The sequence below is a fragment of the Dendrobium catenatum genome, unplaced genomic scaffold, assembly GCF_001605985.2.
Source record: "Dendrobium catenatum unplaced genomic scaffold, ASM160598v2 fragScaff_scaffold_1491, whole genome shotgun sequence".
Taxonomy (NCBI): Eukaryota; Viridiplantae; Streptophyta; class Magnoliopsida; order Asparagales; family Orchidaceae; genus Dendrobium; species Dendrobium catenatum.
Genome location: NW_021319953.1, coordinates 72,352 through 90,006, shown reverse-complemented (window position 1 = coordinate 90,006; position 17,655 = coordinate 72,352). Strand labels below are relative to the sequence as shown.

At 33.0% G+C, this 17,655-nt stretch overlaps 1 protein-coding gene across 1 annotated transcript; it reads left to right on the top strand.

Annotated features, from left to right (window-relative positions):
* Window positions 1-2,260: 2,260 nt before the first annotated feature.
* LOC110115901 (D-glycerate 3-kinase, chloroplastic-like) lies at window positions 2,261-5,391 on the top strand. Its single transcript, XM_020849309.1, is given in 10 exon segments — window positions 2,261-2,278; window positions 2,369-2,425; window positions 2,532-2,573; window positions 2,730-2,751; window positions 2,754-2,813; window positions 2,909-2,934; window positions 3,014-3,032; window positions 4,962-5,009; window positions 5,090-5,166; window positions 5,275-5,391. Coding segments are annotated over 10 exon segments (486 nt in total).
* The last annotated feature ends 12,264 nt before the right edge of the window (window positions 5,392-17,655 follow it).

Genomic DNA, 17,655 nt, shown 5'->3' with positions numbered 1-17,655 from the left:
TTGTTGTAATTTCATCTCACTTTTATACAGAGTTGGAAGAGAAGGAACCATTAATGCCAAACTGAAATTTAATGTAACTGTATAAATAACAGAACGAAGGAGATCATTTCAATCAATATATCCGAACAATTTTCACTTGAACTTTTCAAAAACTATTCAAAGACTAAAAGCAGTGAGTCACGTATAACGCCTACCTCACTTGTGCATTCAAATCCCATAAAAATGATATTTTGTATATGCAAGAAGAAGATGCGGAGGGTGGTTTAAATTCAAAAAATCTGCTTAAGCTCAGACTGAAAGAGCAAGAGCTCAATACCACACTGGCAAGGATGGCAACATGGTGTAGACAATGGTCAAAAATACAATGGATGGAAGAAGGTGAAAAAAATTCTTGTTTTTTCCACACCTATGCAACGGCAAGAAGAAACGGAAACTTGATTAATCAAATTGTGGATGCAGATGACTATGGAAACTGATCCAGAAATTATTCACAAGATTTTTGAAAACTATTTCACGAATAAATGGAGGAAACATAAATGTGAACTCTCTGATTGGCCTTACTTTAGTATGAAAAATTGCATAAATGAGGAGATGAAAGAGCTGTTGAATTCAGATTACACAAAGAAAGAATTATACACAACTATCATGAAAATGAGCAACAATAAATCACCATGTATGGATGGGGCAAATGCTTGTTTTTTCAAATCTTATTGGAACATAGTGGTGGAAGATACCTGGAATGCAATTAATGAGTTCTTTTTAACGGGAGTAATGCCAACTGATTGGAAAAAATGGCTGTAGTGCTGATACCCAAAGTCCCAAATGCTTCATAATGTTCAAAATTCAGGCCAATTTATTTATGCCAAACCACTTACAAAATGGCTGCAGGTATGATTTTAAACAAATTAAAAATGTGTCTCCCTAATATCATCTCGGAATACCAAGGGGCCTTTATACTGGGTACAAGTATATCTTATAATTGTCTTATTGCACAAGAAATTGTGAATAAGATGAGATTTTCAGTAGCTTAACTGGGATACATGCTATTAAAGCTTGACATGGAACAAGCATATGATAGCATGTGCTGGGATACTTTAAATCAGATTATGAAGATTTTTGGATTTTCGGAAAGGATAATACATTTGATTATGCAATGTGTTAGTTATCCCAAATCTATGATCAAAATCAATGGAAGGGGAACAAATTGGATAACTACAAATTGTGGATTTAGACAAGGATGCCCATTATCTCCTAGTCTATTTATTTTGTGCTCCGAATTATTGTCCAAGGCTCTACAAGCTAAATCTAAGCAACTGGGTATCAAATTAACTTCAAATGTAGAGAAAATAACCCATTTACTATATGCGGATAATGTACTGGTTGTTGCGGAGGCTTATAGGAAAAATGTCATCTTGATGTAGATTTTTAAGAACTACTGTGGATGGACAGGACAAAAAATTAATGCACAGAAATCATTGATTCTCTTTGGAAAAAATGTTACAAGAAGGAGGAGAAGATTAAACAAACTCATGGGCAATGCTTAAACTTGCGTAATCGGGTATTGAGGCGTTTTTCATTCGTGAGGTGAGGCGTAAGCCTCAAGGCGTTTTGAGGCGTAAGCCTCAAAATCAAAAGATTGCGTAAACATAAAATGATAATTTTTTTTATATAGTAATGAGTGAATAATATAAAACATAAAAAAGCATAAAATATGAAGTCTACTGTGGATGGACAGGACAAAAAATTAATGCATAGAAATCATTGATTCTCTTTGGCAAAAATGTTACAAGGAGGAGAAGATTAAACAAACTCATGGGAATTACAGAAGTCAAAGAGTTCAATTACTTGGGAATAAAATTGGCATTAAGGAGAATGAAAGCTATTGATTATAGATGCATTGAAAAAGCAATGGAAAGATTAAACTCATGGGGTGCTCGTTGGCTTTCTTTAGCTGGTAGAATAATGTTAATTAAAACAACATTCTCTTCTATCATTTCATATTTAATAACTCATTCCCTTATTCTGAGAAGTATTTTGATGACAACCGATCGAATGGGAAAAAGTTTTTTTGTGGCATAAGGAGGGAAATAGGGAATGCATTATATAGCTTGATCGACATTGTGCTTGGCAAGTAATTTGGGAAGATTTGGAATTCAAGGAGCAGTTGAAAGACAAGGTCCGTTGAGAGCCAAGTTAGCATGGAACTTCATACATGATCAGAATTCTTTATTGAACAGAATTCTGAAGATAAGATATGGAAATGGTATTTGGGAAGAAGGTATAAAAAGGAATTCATCTCCTGCTTGGCGAATCATTAAGAAAGGATCAAACTATCTTAAGCCCATTACAAGATGGAGTACTCAATCAGGGAATAACATTGACAATAGAGCATTTCCAGGATTTCTATTTGACAGCAGATGAGCAGGTGTAAATATTGAAGCAAGCTTCATTAGCTTTCCACTTTCCACTTTATTATATGTTCCTCTCTTTTTTATAATTTCTTTTTAATATTTGTGTAATTTTCCTTACAGGCCAACTTAAGGAGCCAAAACCCTGGAAACGCTCTATTGGAGGTCTTGAAATTTATTTTTATCTTGAACATTATGCAAATGAGCAATAGATAAGGCAATGATTTGTGCATTGCACGTATTTTGGATGGTTCTTCTCTCTTAGAATTTTTATTTTTTAGAAACTTTAAAAATAGACATTTGGACTCAAATTACTTTCAGTTTCGTGGGAATGCTGGAAGCCATGCCTGCAATTGTCTCTGGATACGCTCACAGCTCTAAAAGAACTGACAAAAGCAGGTATCATACCTATCCCAAAATTCTGAGCCTACATGCATTGGAACCCATCGAAAACTCTCTTTCAAATTGAAAACTGGTGAACTATAATACTTTTCAGGCATGAAAAAAGCTGCCACGGTATGATAAGGTAAGCATGAAAAGTGACTGTCTTCCACTTAGCAAGTTGTTTTTGTTGATATTTTTGGCTTTTTTTGCATTACTTATAGTCTTCACATGGAGGGCGAGGTTATTAACAGATAAATCTCAGATTATTAAATAAATAAATTCTGTGGTAAAAATGTAATTAGCTGATCCTTTGTACTTCTCTGTAAAGTCTATTTATAGACTGTCTTGTAACTGAGTAATAAATGAATATACTTTCTCTGTTTCATTTTCTGTATCTGGTTCGTCTCCTCACTTTGTCCGAAGGATTATTATCAAGAAACCAATTGGTTTCTACATAGTAGTTCTTCTCCTCACTTTGTCCGAAGGATTATTATCAACAGGGTACTTGGAGTTTAGTTCCAAAGCCAAAATCACAAGTATTAGGCTGCAAGTGGACATACCGGCTTAAATTACACAGTGATGGTTCTATTGCCAAATACAAAGCGCGCTTGGTAGCGCTCGGAAATAATCAAGAATTTGGTCTCAATTATACAAAGACATTTAGTCCCGTAGCTAAATTACCAACAATTCGTATTTTACTCACAATTGCTTTCTCTCGTGATTGGAAGGTACATCAACTTGATGTCGCAAATGCTTTTCTTCACGGTACCCTTTCGGAGACAGTTTTCATGCATCAACCAAAAGGGTTTGAAGATCCTAATCATCCAACTTATGTTTCCGGATTGCATAAAGCCTTGTATGGTCTTAAACAAGCTCCGAGGCAGTGGTACAATACGTTCACAACGTATCTCATCTTCCTCGGGTTTACCAATAGTGCATCCGATCCTTCACTATTTCTGTTTAACAAAAATAATGTTCATCTTTTCTTATTAATTTATGTAGATGATATTTTATTTACCGGTAATAATGTTCCTTATATTAACCAGATTCTTGAACAGCTTAGTAATAGGTTTGCTATGAAGAATCTTGGCCTTGCACACAACTTTCTGGGCATTAAAGTTGATCGAAATTCAGACATCTTGTTTCTCTCACAAGCTCAATATGCCACAACATTGCTTGATACCGCTCAACTGACCAGATGTAATCCCATTCATAATCCGAATTGTACAAAAGCTCCTGCAGATCCACCACAGGAAAACATTCTCTCAGATCCCACAATGTATCGCCGGCTTGTTGGTTCTTTGCAATACCTTACTCTTACGCGCCCGAATATACCATACAGTGTTAATCTACTATCGCAACATATGCATAATCCGTCTTTGCATGATGCCTTTCTTCTCAAACGTCTTTTGCGTTATATAAAAGGTACTTTACATTTTGGTCTACCAATCTCTAAATCTAATTTTACTATTACTTCCTTTTCAGACGCGGATTGGGCCGGTGATACTGAATCAAGAAAGTCTACTTCAGGATTTTGTTCGTTTCTTGGAGATACACTAATTTCATGGACCGTCAAAAAGTAACAAACTGTAGCAAGATCTTCCACGGAGTCCGAGTATCGCGCCTTAGCAGCTCTTACAGCAGACGTTATTTGGATTCGGAAACTACTTACCGAACTCGGTGTTACTCAATCTCAACCAACGAACATTTACTGTGACAACATGTCAGACATTGCCTTAGCAAATAATCCCGTCTTCCATGCTCGTACGAAGCACATTGAAATAGATCAACGATTCGTACGAGATCACATACAGAACAAAAACATTTGTATATCTCCCATTAGTACTACTGATCAGATCGCTGATATGTTTACAAAATCTTTACCAACTCTGAGATTTAAAACTCTACGACTCAAACTAACGGTTACCAAAAACCCGTTAGTTTGTGGGGGGCTATTAACAGATAAATCTCAGATTATTAAATAAATAAATTCTGTGGTAAAAATTTAATTAGTTGATCCTTTGTACTTCTCTGTAAAGTCTATTTATAGACTGTCTTGTAACTGTGTAATAAATGAATATACTTTCTCCGTTTCATTCTCTATATCTGGTTCGTCTCCTCACTTTGTCCGAAGGATTATTATCAAGAAACCAATTGGTTTCTACAGAGGTGATAGAGCTGATCCTTCAGAATGGCCAGAGGTTGAAGGTTCATTAACGGTAAAGCTATGCAAAACCGACAAATACATATATATACTTGTGATGAAATGCAACTTGGTAGGTTTTTGTGCTTTCTATATGTGGTTCTACTTGAAGGCTGGATGCTTGGCTTTCAACCTCTCCCAAGTGATGTTGTCAAAGCAGTAGACCCACAAGCAAGCTTTTTGAAAAAAAAAACCAACCACTACCAATTGGTTCCTTTTCACCTCTTTCTCCTGGTTTTTGGAGTTACATATGCAGTTTAATTACCTTTTTTTTTTCAGCTTGAAATTGTAAATAGAAATCTCGAAGCCTACTATGACGCATGGGACAGATTCGTAAATTCATGGATAATTATCAAGATCAAGGATCCTAGTTATGTCTATCAGTGGAGATTATAGGTTTTCATTTATTTATTTATTTTTCTGGCGGTGAGGGGTTATACTTTTCTATGCTTTCACACTTCATTAAATTGATCTTCATTTTTCAGGCTGATGAGGAGGTATGCTTTTCTTCAATTTTCTTTTATATTTTCCCCACCCATTGATATTAGTGCCATATTATTCTGCTTCCAAATTATGTTCAATACAACTGAGGCTTGGCAACATTACACTTTGTTTCACTAATCCTGATCACTAATGGGCATATACGATATTTGATTATGATGAATTTTGTAATTTTTAAATTTATTTTTAGAAGAGTATCATCTATGAAGAATTAATCAGCACTCATCACAAAATAAATTCACTAACCTTGATGTTATCATAGCTAAAATTTTAATTTTGATATCCTTTGGGCATCTCCAACCGAAAATCTTATTTTTCACTCCAAAATGCAGTGTAACAAAAAAATAGCATGATTCATCTCCAATAGAACTCTATTTTGTGCCCAGATAATTATCTTTCTCCTTCGCGCGTTTCTTCGACAAATCAGGTAGAGATAGAAAAATAGCGCACTGTTCACTCGCAATAAAATACCAGAAGTTTTGACGTTCGGCTGGAGCTTGCTAGCGACGCCATTTTTGTGTTTGGAGTTCGGTTAGAGATGCCCTTAGACAATTTTTCTTACCATAGCACATGGCCAAAATTTTGATTAGGCCTCAAAATCAGTCGCTCATGATTGCAGATCATCTGTGAACAGTTTCTGTTTTCAAGAATATGACAAAATCTTGCAAATATTTCTCTTAACCTTATTCATTTGATTTAAATTTATTTTACAGGTCTTGGACTTTGTGTCTCGTTATTTACCTGCCTATAAAGCGTATCTTCCAACATTGTATTCTGAAGGGCCGAGGAATTTTGTTAAGGAACGGCTGCTAATAGTTGATATCGACAAGGAGAGAAATCCCATATAGAGAATTGAAATTACATTAAGTCGTTCTATGTAATTTAACATTTAGGCATATTGCTTGTGTGACATTTAGGCATGCCTCAAGATAAAATCATCCAAAGTTTTCTTAATCAAATTTATTTAATCTCTTAAATTATTGTTATATACAACATTCAGAATTATGTTGGAGCTTCAAGTTTTGGACATTTGTTACAAAAATATTTAGCAATGGCCCACAATATTAATAAACATGGCAAATATTTGTATTTGAATATCGTTGATTAAAATGATATAAGATAAGTTCTAAAAAACAAAAAATAAATTAATAAAAAATGATAATTCTTAAAAAACTGTTGGATGATTATTTTAGAGTTTTGTAAAATATTAATTATTTATATATTATATTTATCTTTTAAAGTATATTAGAAGGATTAAAATCCATCTTGAGTGGATGGGATATCTGATGTAATTTTTTGTCAAATTTTTCGTCTAAAATGGAAGAAAAGGACAATTGTTGAATTGCACACTATCATGACTCACTTCGCCTTCACAGATAACAAATTATAAATTCATCAACGAGCTAAGAAATAAAAAAAGATGCTACATTTCTCCTAAGGGTTGTTTGGTAGGCTAAAAAAATACTACATTGTAAAAAGTGGTAATTTAAAAGAAATATTTTAGAGTTGTTTGGATGTAGTGTAAAGTAATTCATAAAGCGTTTTTGTTTGTTAGGTTTTGAAGTAAATTGAATGCATTGTAGATCAAGAATGATAGTGATCGGTTGTTGGAGGCGGTGGTGGCAAATGGTTCGTGGTAGGGGTGTCAAAATCGGCGTTGTGGTTGGGTTTGTGGTCGGGTCGAGTCGAACTTGGAACTGACCTTACACTAATTAACACGACTCAAACCTACCTATTTTTCAAAACATGTCATAAAATTCACCCGGTCCAACCTTGTCGGGTTCGAAGGTGACTAGACCTACATGAAATGAGTTATGCCGAAGAAGCGCGTGAATGGGAGGAACTCTGTAGAACCATCGATGAGGCAACTCGTTGCATAGCTACTGCAGAGGGATGGAAGGAATCCATTGAAGTTGAGAAGAGGAAAAGCAAACCTCTGGGACTTGGTCGAATGCATGGCAACAAGCAAGCGTCGGATTGCGCCTGTCGGAGATACGAGACAAAATCGCGGGGGCGGGATTAGGATTGGCTGATAGTAGCGATCCTCATCTCTTCTCTTCATGTCCATCTCTGCTCTTAATGTCCGCCAGCAGTAGTGAGCCAGCCAGTCAATAGTATTATCGTCTCTGACTCTCAAATTGAAGCCAGCCAGCTAGAGAGCCAGTCGGCAGCAGCAAGCCTCGTCTCACTGAGCGAGGATTCCCCTCCGTCTTGACGCAATGTGAGCACGACAGTGGTTTCGAGTCAACCCGGGTTTGTTTCAGGTTTTTGAGTCTACCGAACTCATTCCGATTTTTAAATGAGTTGGAATCTCGAACACGACCCATAGACAAATGGGTGACCCGAACCCGAATTTTTTCTGGTCGGGTTTGATTTTGGCACCCCTAGTTTACAATTAATTACACTTTACTTTGCAATCCTTTTTCATTTGACGAAACACCATATTTTTAAACTCCTCTATTTGGAATACTTTTCCCCCTTATGTAATCCAAACAAACACCTCCTAGACTAAAAGGAGTGAAAATTAAATTTGATTTAATGCATTAACACTTTCATTTTTTTAATTTTCCTACAATTCTTTCAACTAAGCTATACATTGCAATTTGAAATTGTTACTTGAAGTTTATCAACCAATCACTTCAACCATTATATGAAGGCCATGTAGCAGTTGCAAGACTTTGGGTTCAAATTGGAGAAGAGTGATTTTGTTTATGTTTAATTTATCTTGTGTAATATTATGTACTAAGAGTTTTATTGTTTAATCTTGATTTATTCGATGGATAGTACCTGTCTTTAATATTTTTTTGAGGAAAGCAATTAAATTGCATTAATAAAAAGAAAACTATTACAAACTAGAACTATAAACCGATTCCTCCTTTAACAATTGATTAAAGAGGAGGAATTCTTATTCGTAGCTAATTATCATCCAATCAAAATGTTAAAGAGAGCATAATTAGCACATAAGTTGGCTAACTTATTACATTCTCTATTTACCCAATTAAAAATAACAAAATTAAATTCTTTTAAGAAAGCAAGCTCATCCTTCCAATTACCTGACTTATTAGCAGATTTGTTTTGTGAGCTAAAGAACCTATTGGTAAGAATATTGGTAAGAATGAGAGTAGAGAGAATAAAGAATTAAATGAGAATAAAGAAGCAAAACCTTCACTATCTCAGACAAGAATAAAAGAATAAGACTAGAGACTAAAAGTTTAAGAGATTCCAAAAGTCCCCCAAATTGTTCATCATTACTTCTTATTTATAGGGTTTTGATAGGTACATGAATGGCTATACATAAAATAAAAATATGGGTTACACAAAAATAATCATACAAAACTACATGCTAATCTAGGATACATGGTGCCTCCTAATTGGTTGTAGGAGGATCAAGTCAATGTTCTAGTTAGCTATCTATCATTAGGCGACTCAATAGGGGCAACTAGTGTAGGGAGAGTTCTAAGAGGAGGTAGACCTATAGTTAGCATGGGACATAGGAGGTTTGGTGTCGCCCTGTTGAGGAAGGAGTGCCAAGGTGTTACTAGGAATGATGTGTTTATGAGTCCAATAGGAGTTGTAGTCGAATTAGTAAAGGGTCATTAAGATAGACATTTTTCTCTAAATATGTTTAGAGAGCTCAAAGAGTCAATGCTTGACTGAGATGAGTGGATAGACAAAATTAATTATGCCAACTGATTTGATTAATATTTTTTATAATCAAATCTGCATAGCTAGCAACATATTGTCTCTAATGATAGATTGATGCTTGACTACCGATTTAAAAGTAGAAATATAATTTTTTTTTTCATAATCAAAGTCAGCATAAGGAATATAAGAATTTTGAAAGATTAAAATATTATTCACCTATCATTTTGGAGATGAATTTAAAAATGGATAGGCTTTAATTTATGCGTAAAGATTTTTTCCTTGCTTTAGCAAACTAAAGTAGGGTTTATTTTTTAATGGGTTCTAGGTCTCCTATAGAGACTCCCCTATATAGTTAATTATATTCCAAGACAGATTCTAAGCAAAACTATTAATTAAAGTGGTAATTAGACTGTTTTAAAATTACAAAGATTGAAAAAAAATTAAGTTAGACTTACCAATCAATCGGGATTAGTTCATGGATTAGAGACTTCTTTATGGGTTAAAGGAGAAAAGGTAGAGATTGTTTGAGACTTTAAAAATCTAGAAGCACTCTATCCTATTCAGGGTTTGGATTTATAGTTTAGATTAGGATTTTATTTAGGTTTAAGTTTACAATTTATTAAAAATTTGGATAACACTCCCGGCGAAGAATTTAGAAAGTGTATGCAGATCTGAACTTATATCTGCTTGGAATGAACTGCTAGTTAACCACATAAGAACACAATTTTAAATCTATGTTTTTCAGGCCTTATGCATGCATGGTAGATAGCTATTTTATTAATTGGAAATCAAGGATTTAAGTTTTTAATTTATAACAGGGATTTACAAGATATATGAACCTAACTAATGAAATTTGATGTGACTTTACCATAGACTTCAAATTTATTTTAATTTCTAAAAATTTTCTAAGCCTAGATTTTTTAACAAAAATACAACTGCATAACAATCTTATACGAGTAAGGAATATTATGACAACTCATTGCTTTGGCCCTTCACTCCTTATCATTGGCTTGTGTGTTGGACTAGTGTACATTTTAGAAAAGTAAATAGTGTGCTTATATGCATGACTAGGCAAAGCTATTCAGGTATGTATTACCAAACTGCATCGTCCTAGATCAAACATATGTATCCTTATAAAGGTAAGGATACATACATCGTAGAAACCTAAGAAAATAATCTACCCAATCTAATGAAAACATCTATCATCTCGCATATATGCAATTTATTGATGTTTATAAAATAATATATAAATAAACCTTTATTATTTATTTACAAAAAATTTATAGTACAACCCAAGGTCTATTATAAAAGAAAGGTGGCAAGGCTCCACCTCAACAAGCATAGATTTCTACAACTATGAACAATGTAAATTTAAATGTGTTTTCTCATTTAGTTTTTAAGCCTTTTGTCTCCAAGTCTTCTATAGAATTCTAAAAGAAAATGACCCTCAAAGGAAGACGAATAATTCCTTTTAGAGTTTTACAAGTGTATATAAGCATGCACATTTAAAATCTTTTTCAACTCTTTATATTTATAACTCCATCTAGCTATACAAAGAATCTACACTTTACATTTACACTTTATACTTTAATTTTATCCTATTGACATTTTACTCTTTACAAAAAGAAAAGACTAACACTAACTCAACAAATGCGAATCAACTAATTGAAAAAGTAAGGTGCACTGCAAGTAAAGTAAATGTGTTGTGTCAATATCTAATAATACAATGAATATATGACATCCCAGAGTACAGAAAAGTAAATTCACAAAGCAAATAAATAACCTCCAAGTAAAGTATCAACCTCACATAAAAGTGCAGAAAAAGAACACCACCCTAGCCTAGACTATAGTTAGTTATCCTATCTAAAGTGAGTGATAAGTTGTGTGGTTTGGGTATGTATTAGTTTATTATTTGTGTATGTTATTTACAATTTATATTTATTTATTTATGGTCAAAAGGTTTTAATTTAAATTTAAATTTTAATTTAAATGATTTAATGTTTTATGTTTTATTTAAAATGTTTTAATTGTTTAAAATGCCTAGTTTTAGGTTTTAAAGAACATTTATATTAACTAATCACATCAAAGTGTTTGAAATCACTAATCAACAAATTCTAGGCTCATAATTGCAATGCTTTTACTCCCCCTTAAGGGATAAAGCAAGTCTATAGAGTCCTTCATTTTTTAATCAAGTATTTTATATATTCAAGGTTTAAAGAACCCTATTAATTAATCACTTCAAAGCTAGAAGCTATTAATAAAGAAGTCTTAAGCTTTCAAATTAATGCATTTGTTTCCCCCCTAAGAGATAAAATAAATGAATTTTTATTTCACATATTTGAAAGGTGTATAGTGAGAGCAGAGAGAAGGTCTGAGGAGAGAGAATTGGAATGTTTGAATTTGATTTTGCATTCACATGTTTTCAGTGTGTTTTACGATTATGGCGGAGGGGGGGGGGGGGGGTATTGTTGACCACCAGTCATTAGTGTCGCTAGTGGATTAGTGATCGAAGTTCCTAAGAGGGGTGCCGTCGAAGTAGGTCGAGAGTTCTTGCCTGTGGAGTAGGATGGAGAGGAGGTAGATCCGTTCATGTTTTGATTGGTGGGGGGGGGGGGGGGGGGGAGGGGTATTGTTGACCACCAGTCATTAGTGTCGCTAGTGGATTAGTGATCGAAGTTCCTAAGAGGGGTGCCGTCGAAGTAGGTCGAGAGTTCTTGCCTGTGGAGTAGGATGGAGAGGAGGTAGATCCGTTCATGTTTTGATTGGTAAAGCGTTCAAAGGAAATGATGATATGTGTTAGATTGTGAATCTAGAAGGCAAAGATTTTCCTCCACTTGTCAAGCTGCCTTTTAATTTTAAGGCAAAGCAAGTTCTTATTGATGATGATCCTTTGGAGCGAGGTGATGGTGAGATCAATGAAGAGTTATAGTGCAAGGATGATGCATTTTTTATTAATGAAAATGGGGTGTCTACCTCCTCGGCTCTAGGTGTTGTTCATGTTTCTAAAAAGAAGGTTGATATTTCATCTAGTAATGTCAAAAGAGAAGTAAGTCTTTCTAACAAATTTTTGTCTAATATTTGTGGTCACCTTTATAATAAGGTTCATAGATAATCTAGAATTTTTTTTTAAAATGAAATCGACATAGGAACTGATCATCTTCATCTGCCTAAATTCACTTAGGGTGTTCTACATAATGCCTAAGTAGGAAAGGGTAATAATAATGAAGGGATTGAAGTCAATAAAGGTTATTTTAAAAATGCTAGGAAGAAGCTTGACCATCTTATTCAAAAGATGGTAAAACTATTCAATTGCATTCAGATTCAGAATTGTTTAACTTTAAAAAGTTAAAATATGCTGTGGTTGTTATCCTACTAAGGAAGAAACTTCCTATACATGTTCTTAATATTGATCATAAAAGGCAATGGTCCAAGTTTGGGGTTTTTTAGCTAACTAGTATATGAATGGGTTAGGTGTTGTGTTCTTTTATGTCTAAGGAAGTTATGGAAGGAGTTTTAAGTGGGGGTCCTCGGTTTGTTGGGGGACATGATATTGGGCTAGACAGGTGGCCTCCTTTCTCACCTTTCTCTATGAAAGGTCTTTTTCTCCTATTTGGATTTGATTCCCTCACTTAACACTTCATTGTTAGGATGAGAGGAATATCACTAGAATTGTTTCTTTGTTTGGTCATCCTTTGTTAATTCATGTTAATACTTTCAATCAGGGTATAAGGAAATTTTTAGGGTTTGTGTTTGAATCAATTTGGAAAATAAATTACCTATAGAAGTATCGATAGAAGGAAGTAATGGAAAGTTCTTTCAACCGATAGAATATGAAAGGAGTTCTAATTTGTGCTTTAATTATGATAGACTGGATCATAAACAGTTTCTATATCTTGCTAAAGTTTTTGGATTTCATTAGAAAATGATGACTGTAAAAAGGAGATTCAAAGGGAAAACTTATTATAGGAGACACAAGTCCAACTTTGTGTGATCCTCATACCCATAATTCTTAGATGTTGATAGAATAATTTCAAAAGAACTCTCTCTGATAACATGCTCATCGCCTAAATTCTTAGTCAAATGGAAAAACCAACCTCCTTCTAATGATACTTGGATGACTAAAGAAGACAAAGAATTTTATGTCAGGTCTTGTTAATTGAGTATATGGACTTTAACTCTATGGATTAGAGCTCTTTATTGCCCAATGGAGTTGATGCTGCATCAAGATAAATGCCAAGTACAATATCATAAATTAAGATCATATATAAAAATTTGGGTCATTCATCATGCATATCTATTTATGCAAGTCTATAAATATCCCATATTACTCTTAAAGATATGGGTAAGTAATTTTAAATCTTAATTTAAGATCCATTGATGGTTAGGCAGATCATACTTGTCAAGAAAGCAAATATCTTCTTAAATTGATTGATTTTGAGACCACTTTAGTTGTCTTATTTAGCCAATCCAAATTTTTATGTATTTGGAAGCTTTTAATTTAATTTTATTTTGTAATGTATTAGGATATGTCATCAATCCATGCAATAGTACTTATAGGCACCTGTGGCTTTTCAAAATTATATAGCCTTAGAAAAGGTCTATATATAGGGCCTTATTTTATACTTTGTTAATTCAATAAATAAAATTTATTTTACTTTTCAAATTTCATATGAAAAGGCTTGGTTTTTACTTTACACGTTGGTGAAACTTGGTGGATGATCCCCAAGGGCTTTATTAAGTCCATAGTTACCTCTTATTACCTTTATTCCCCTTTTTCTTGACATAATTTTCATCACCTCCACTTAATCTGGATCCTAGCTTCCATCAATCACAAAACATAACCAACATAATTTCTTTTACTTTTCAAATTTCGTATGAAAAGGCTTGGTTTCTACTTTACACGTTGGTGAAACTTGGTGGATGATCCCCAAGGGCTTTATTAAGTCCATAGTTACCTCTTATTACATTTATTTCCCCTTTTTCTTGACATAATTTTCATCACCTCCACTTAATCTGGATCCTAGCTTCCATCAATCACAAAACATAACCAACATCTTCAATACCTGTCTAAATATCCTTACATATCTCTCACAACCTTCTAAGGCTTTAACTCTACAAAATTCTAATATGTCATAGCTAAAATATTAATACATTGAGATAATTTTTGGTTATTAGTAACCAACTAAAAAATATTATAACTCATTAACCCCTAAACAAAAACCCATAAAAACACCATTAGTTCCATCATGTTCCAAACATTTGACACGAAGTTCCTCCCTACTTTTCCCTAAAATAAACATATATTAGTTAAAAGCCTAAAAGTTTCAACTCCAAATCTACCCAAAACTTGAATTCTCATTTTATCACTATTATTGATTATACTAATCACTAATTAAGTTATGTGTACATGAAAATTTGTTTTTAAACAATATTGCATGAAGCACACAAGTGACAAATTCAAGATGCAGACTTTTTTTTTTTAATCTTGAAGTAAGAAAATAAATAAGCAAGAAGAAAATCCTACATAATCAAGAAGAATAAGAATAAAAAAAGTATGTTAATTTTTATTTTTTTCCTTTTGGAGTCTTCATGTACCTTAGGCATGATGTGGGTCGAACGGTCACACAAACACATAAGGGATGGCATAAATTTAAATAGAGTTAATTAAAACATTGAATTTTCTAACTTAAGCATAGTATGAAATTTACTTCGTATTGTACAATATGAATAAAGATTTTGAAAATTTTTAAAATCAAGTGGGATTAATTAACAAAAAATTGAAAATAAAAATTTAAATAACTAATCGTATAGTATGATATAGATCATACTAGATGATCAACTATTTAAATTCAAATCATTAAAATTCTAAAATTTCTAAATATAGATAAATTCATAATTTGAACTATTCATACATGAAGAACTTCTTCGTACATCGCAAAACATAAATCCGTATAACAAGAGTTACATATTTTAGAACCTCAAATAAAGTGGATGAAAAAGAGTTAATTTTGTATTGTGCGATATGAATCATACTATACAAATAAATTGAGAACATGTATGACCAATTCTAATCAGATAGGCCAATCTAATTCTATGAGTAACCATCCTTGTTAAGATCATATGGTATGATTCTCATCATACAATCTAAATAAATAGATAGATTGTTTGGTCAAACCTCATTCAGATAGGATGATCTGGTTATATAAGTTGGCAACTTTGTTCAGATCATACATTATGATCTTCTCATAAAATTAACCATATCAAGATTTTTAGGGTTTGATTAAGTGATTAATATAAATATTATTTTAGAGTCTTTTGAGAGAAGTCTTAAAACATATCAAGCTTTCTTGGGGGAAGATATGAGAGATTTGAGAGATAGATTAAGATCGATCTTTGAGATACTCATTTTATTGTGAGAGAGAGAACATGAGAGAGATTGAAGATATTATGAAGGATCTCTTGGAAGGGCGCCCAAGAGATCAGGGTGCACAAAGATTGTTCTTCCAACTCTATCTTCTTCTTTTCTCAGTTTTGATAGAGTGAGGGCTCTTAAGTGTAAGAGCGCTAATGAGTCTTAAGGGAAGACTCTTGGACTAGCTCAGAGGCTAGTGATGAAGTATCTTGATTGTACTAAATACAAAAGGAGGGGACTTCTCAAGGAAAGAGAAGTGGTGTACAAGGATGTTCTCCAATCTTAGTCAAGAGAACAACTTCTCCACCTTACTGGGAGTAGAAGTAATAGATAGTGGAATTCATGGGGAGTGGACTCCAAGGAGTGGACGTAGGTCACGTTGATCAAACCACTATAAAACTTTCCTACATAGATTTACTATTTTTGCAAGTGATTTTGATTTCTCAAATAAAATAAAATTTATTTTATGGGCTAAATTTTAATTTATTTATTAAAGATTTTTGTTTAATCTTATTGCTCTCAAAATTATTTTAAAAAATTAAAATTTTGAGTTTATGAATTAGTTCATTTATGCTGTAATTTGTTATTACTACCCTAAAAGAAATTCTTCAAAAAGCCAATTCACACCCCCCTCCCCCTCCTCTTATTTGTGCTAGTAACTTTTAATCACCACCAAAATAAACTTTACATGATCACCCTAAGGGTAAACAAATTAATTTTATGCCTTCAACATAAAGTTTTTATTAACCATACATCACTACCACTATTCACAACCGTATTTGAGAGTGGCCAATGAGGGCTTTATATAGTTTACTTATCTTTTTTATCAGCTCTATACATAATTAAGGGCTAAAACCCCTTATAAAAATAATTTAATACAATCATAAAAATTAATTCACATTAATAATTATCCTTAATAAATGTTTAAAATATAATTATTTATATATAACTTATACATTTATTCAGTAATAATAGTTAAATATCTTTACTTATGAACACTTTATTATTTTTTCATCTAAACATCCTATGTGCTCTCTTTTTAAGGTACTCTACATATTTCTTCTGTAACATTGAGATGACATCATATGGCTGGTATTATATTTATATGGCATATCCAATAAAAGTGTATATATCAAGTCGGTACTTTTTTTTTTCAAGGCATTTTCCCAAATGCTCATTATATCCTTATTTATCTCTTTCAATGTCTTCTCTCATTTTAGCCTTCCCTACAGTCAATCAAACAATGCTTTTTCATCCTAAACCAAAGGAAGCATCTAAAAAAATAGTATTAAGCTTCTCATAGTTGAGTAGAACACCATCAATAAGAAAATTTAGCCCTAATTTTCATGTATCTTCTCTCTTAGTGCACTTTAAAAATGCATGCTCTAATTCAACATTCTTTAAGAAAAAATTAGTGTCTAAGTAGTTAGCAATCAATATATTCATCTCCTCTAATGTCTTATAGAAAGAAAATTCATCAAGCCCCAAAATAGTAAGCAAAATAAATTCAGTAATTTCAGTTTTTAGTTTCTTAACTTTAATGTTAAACTCAATAAGGTATATATCATTCTCTTCATCATCAATTATCCTCAAGAGAATTTAATGAGATAAGCTGCAAACAAGACCATTAAAAATTTGCTTGAAGGGGAAATTGTTGGCCCTCTAGACAAAATTAAAATATTCAAATTGTCAAATAATTTTCTAAATCATCATAGATCTATATATGACATGAGCAAAACAATTTCTTTCCAAATGAATATGAAAAATAATTTCTTTCCAATCACTAAATGTGTCCACTACATCTTTAGCTTTCCCCATTATAAATGAAAGCCTCGGATCACCTCTTCTTAAGCAAAGTAAATTTTAGTCATTTATTCTTAATGTTATTAACATACACACACACACACATAGAAGATTAAGTTCTAGCTATCTTAAGACGAGATATTCAAGTCTTTCATTTTTTATAGGGGGAGGCTAAGGATGTAAGGGACACTCTTTGGAGATTGGAATAATGTTTTTGGAGACTAGGTCCTAGCTAACCCCTTGACTCCCCTTAGAAACTTAGATATAGGGGTTTGTATAGAGGATTCAAGTATTGGAAC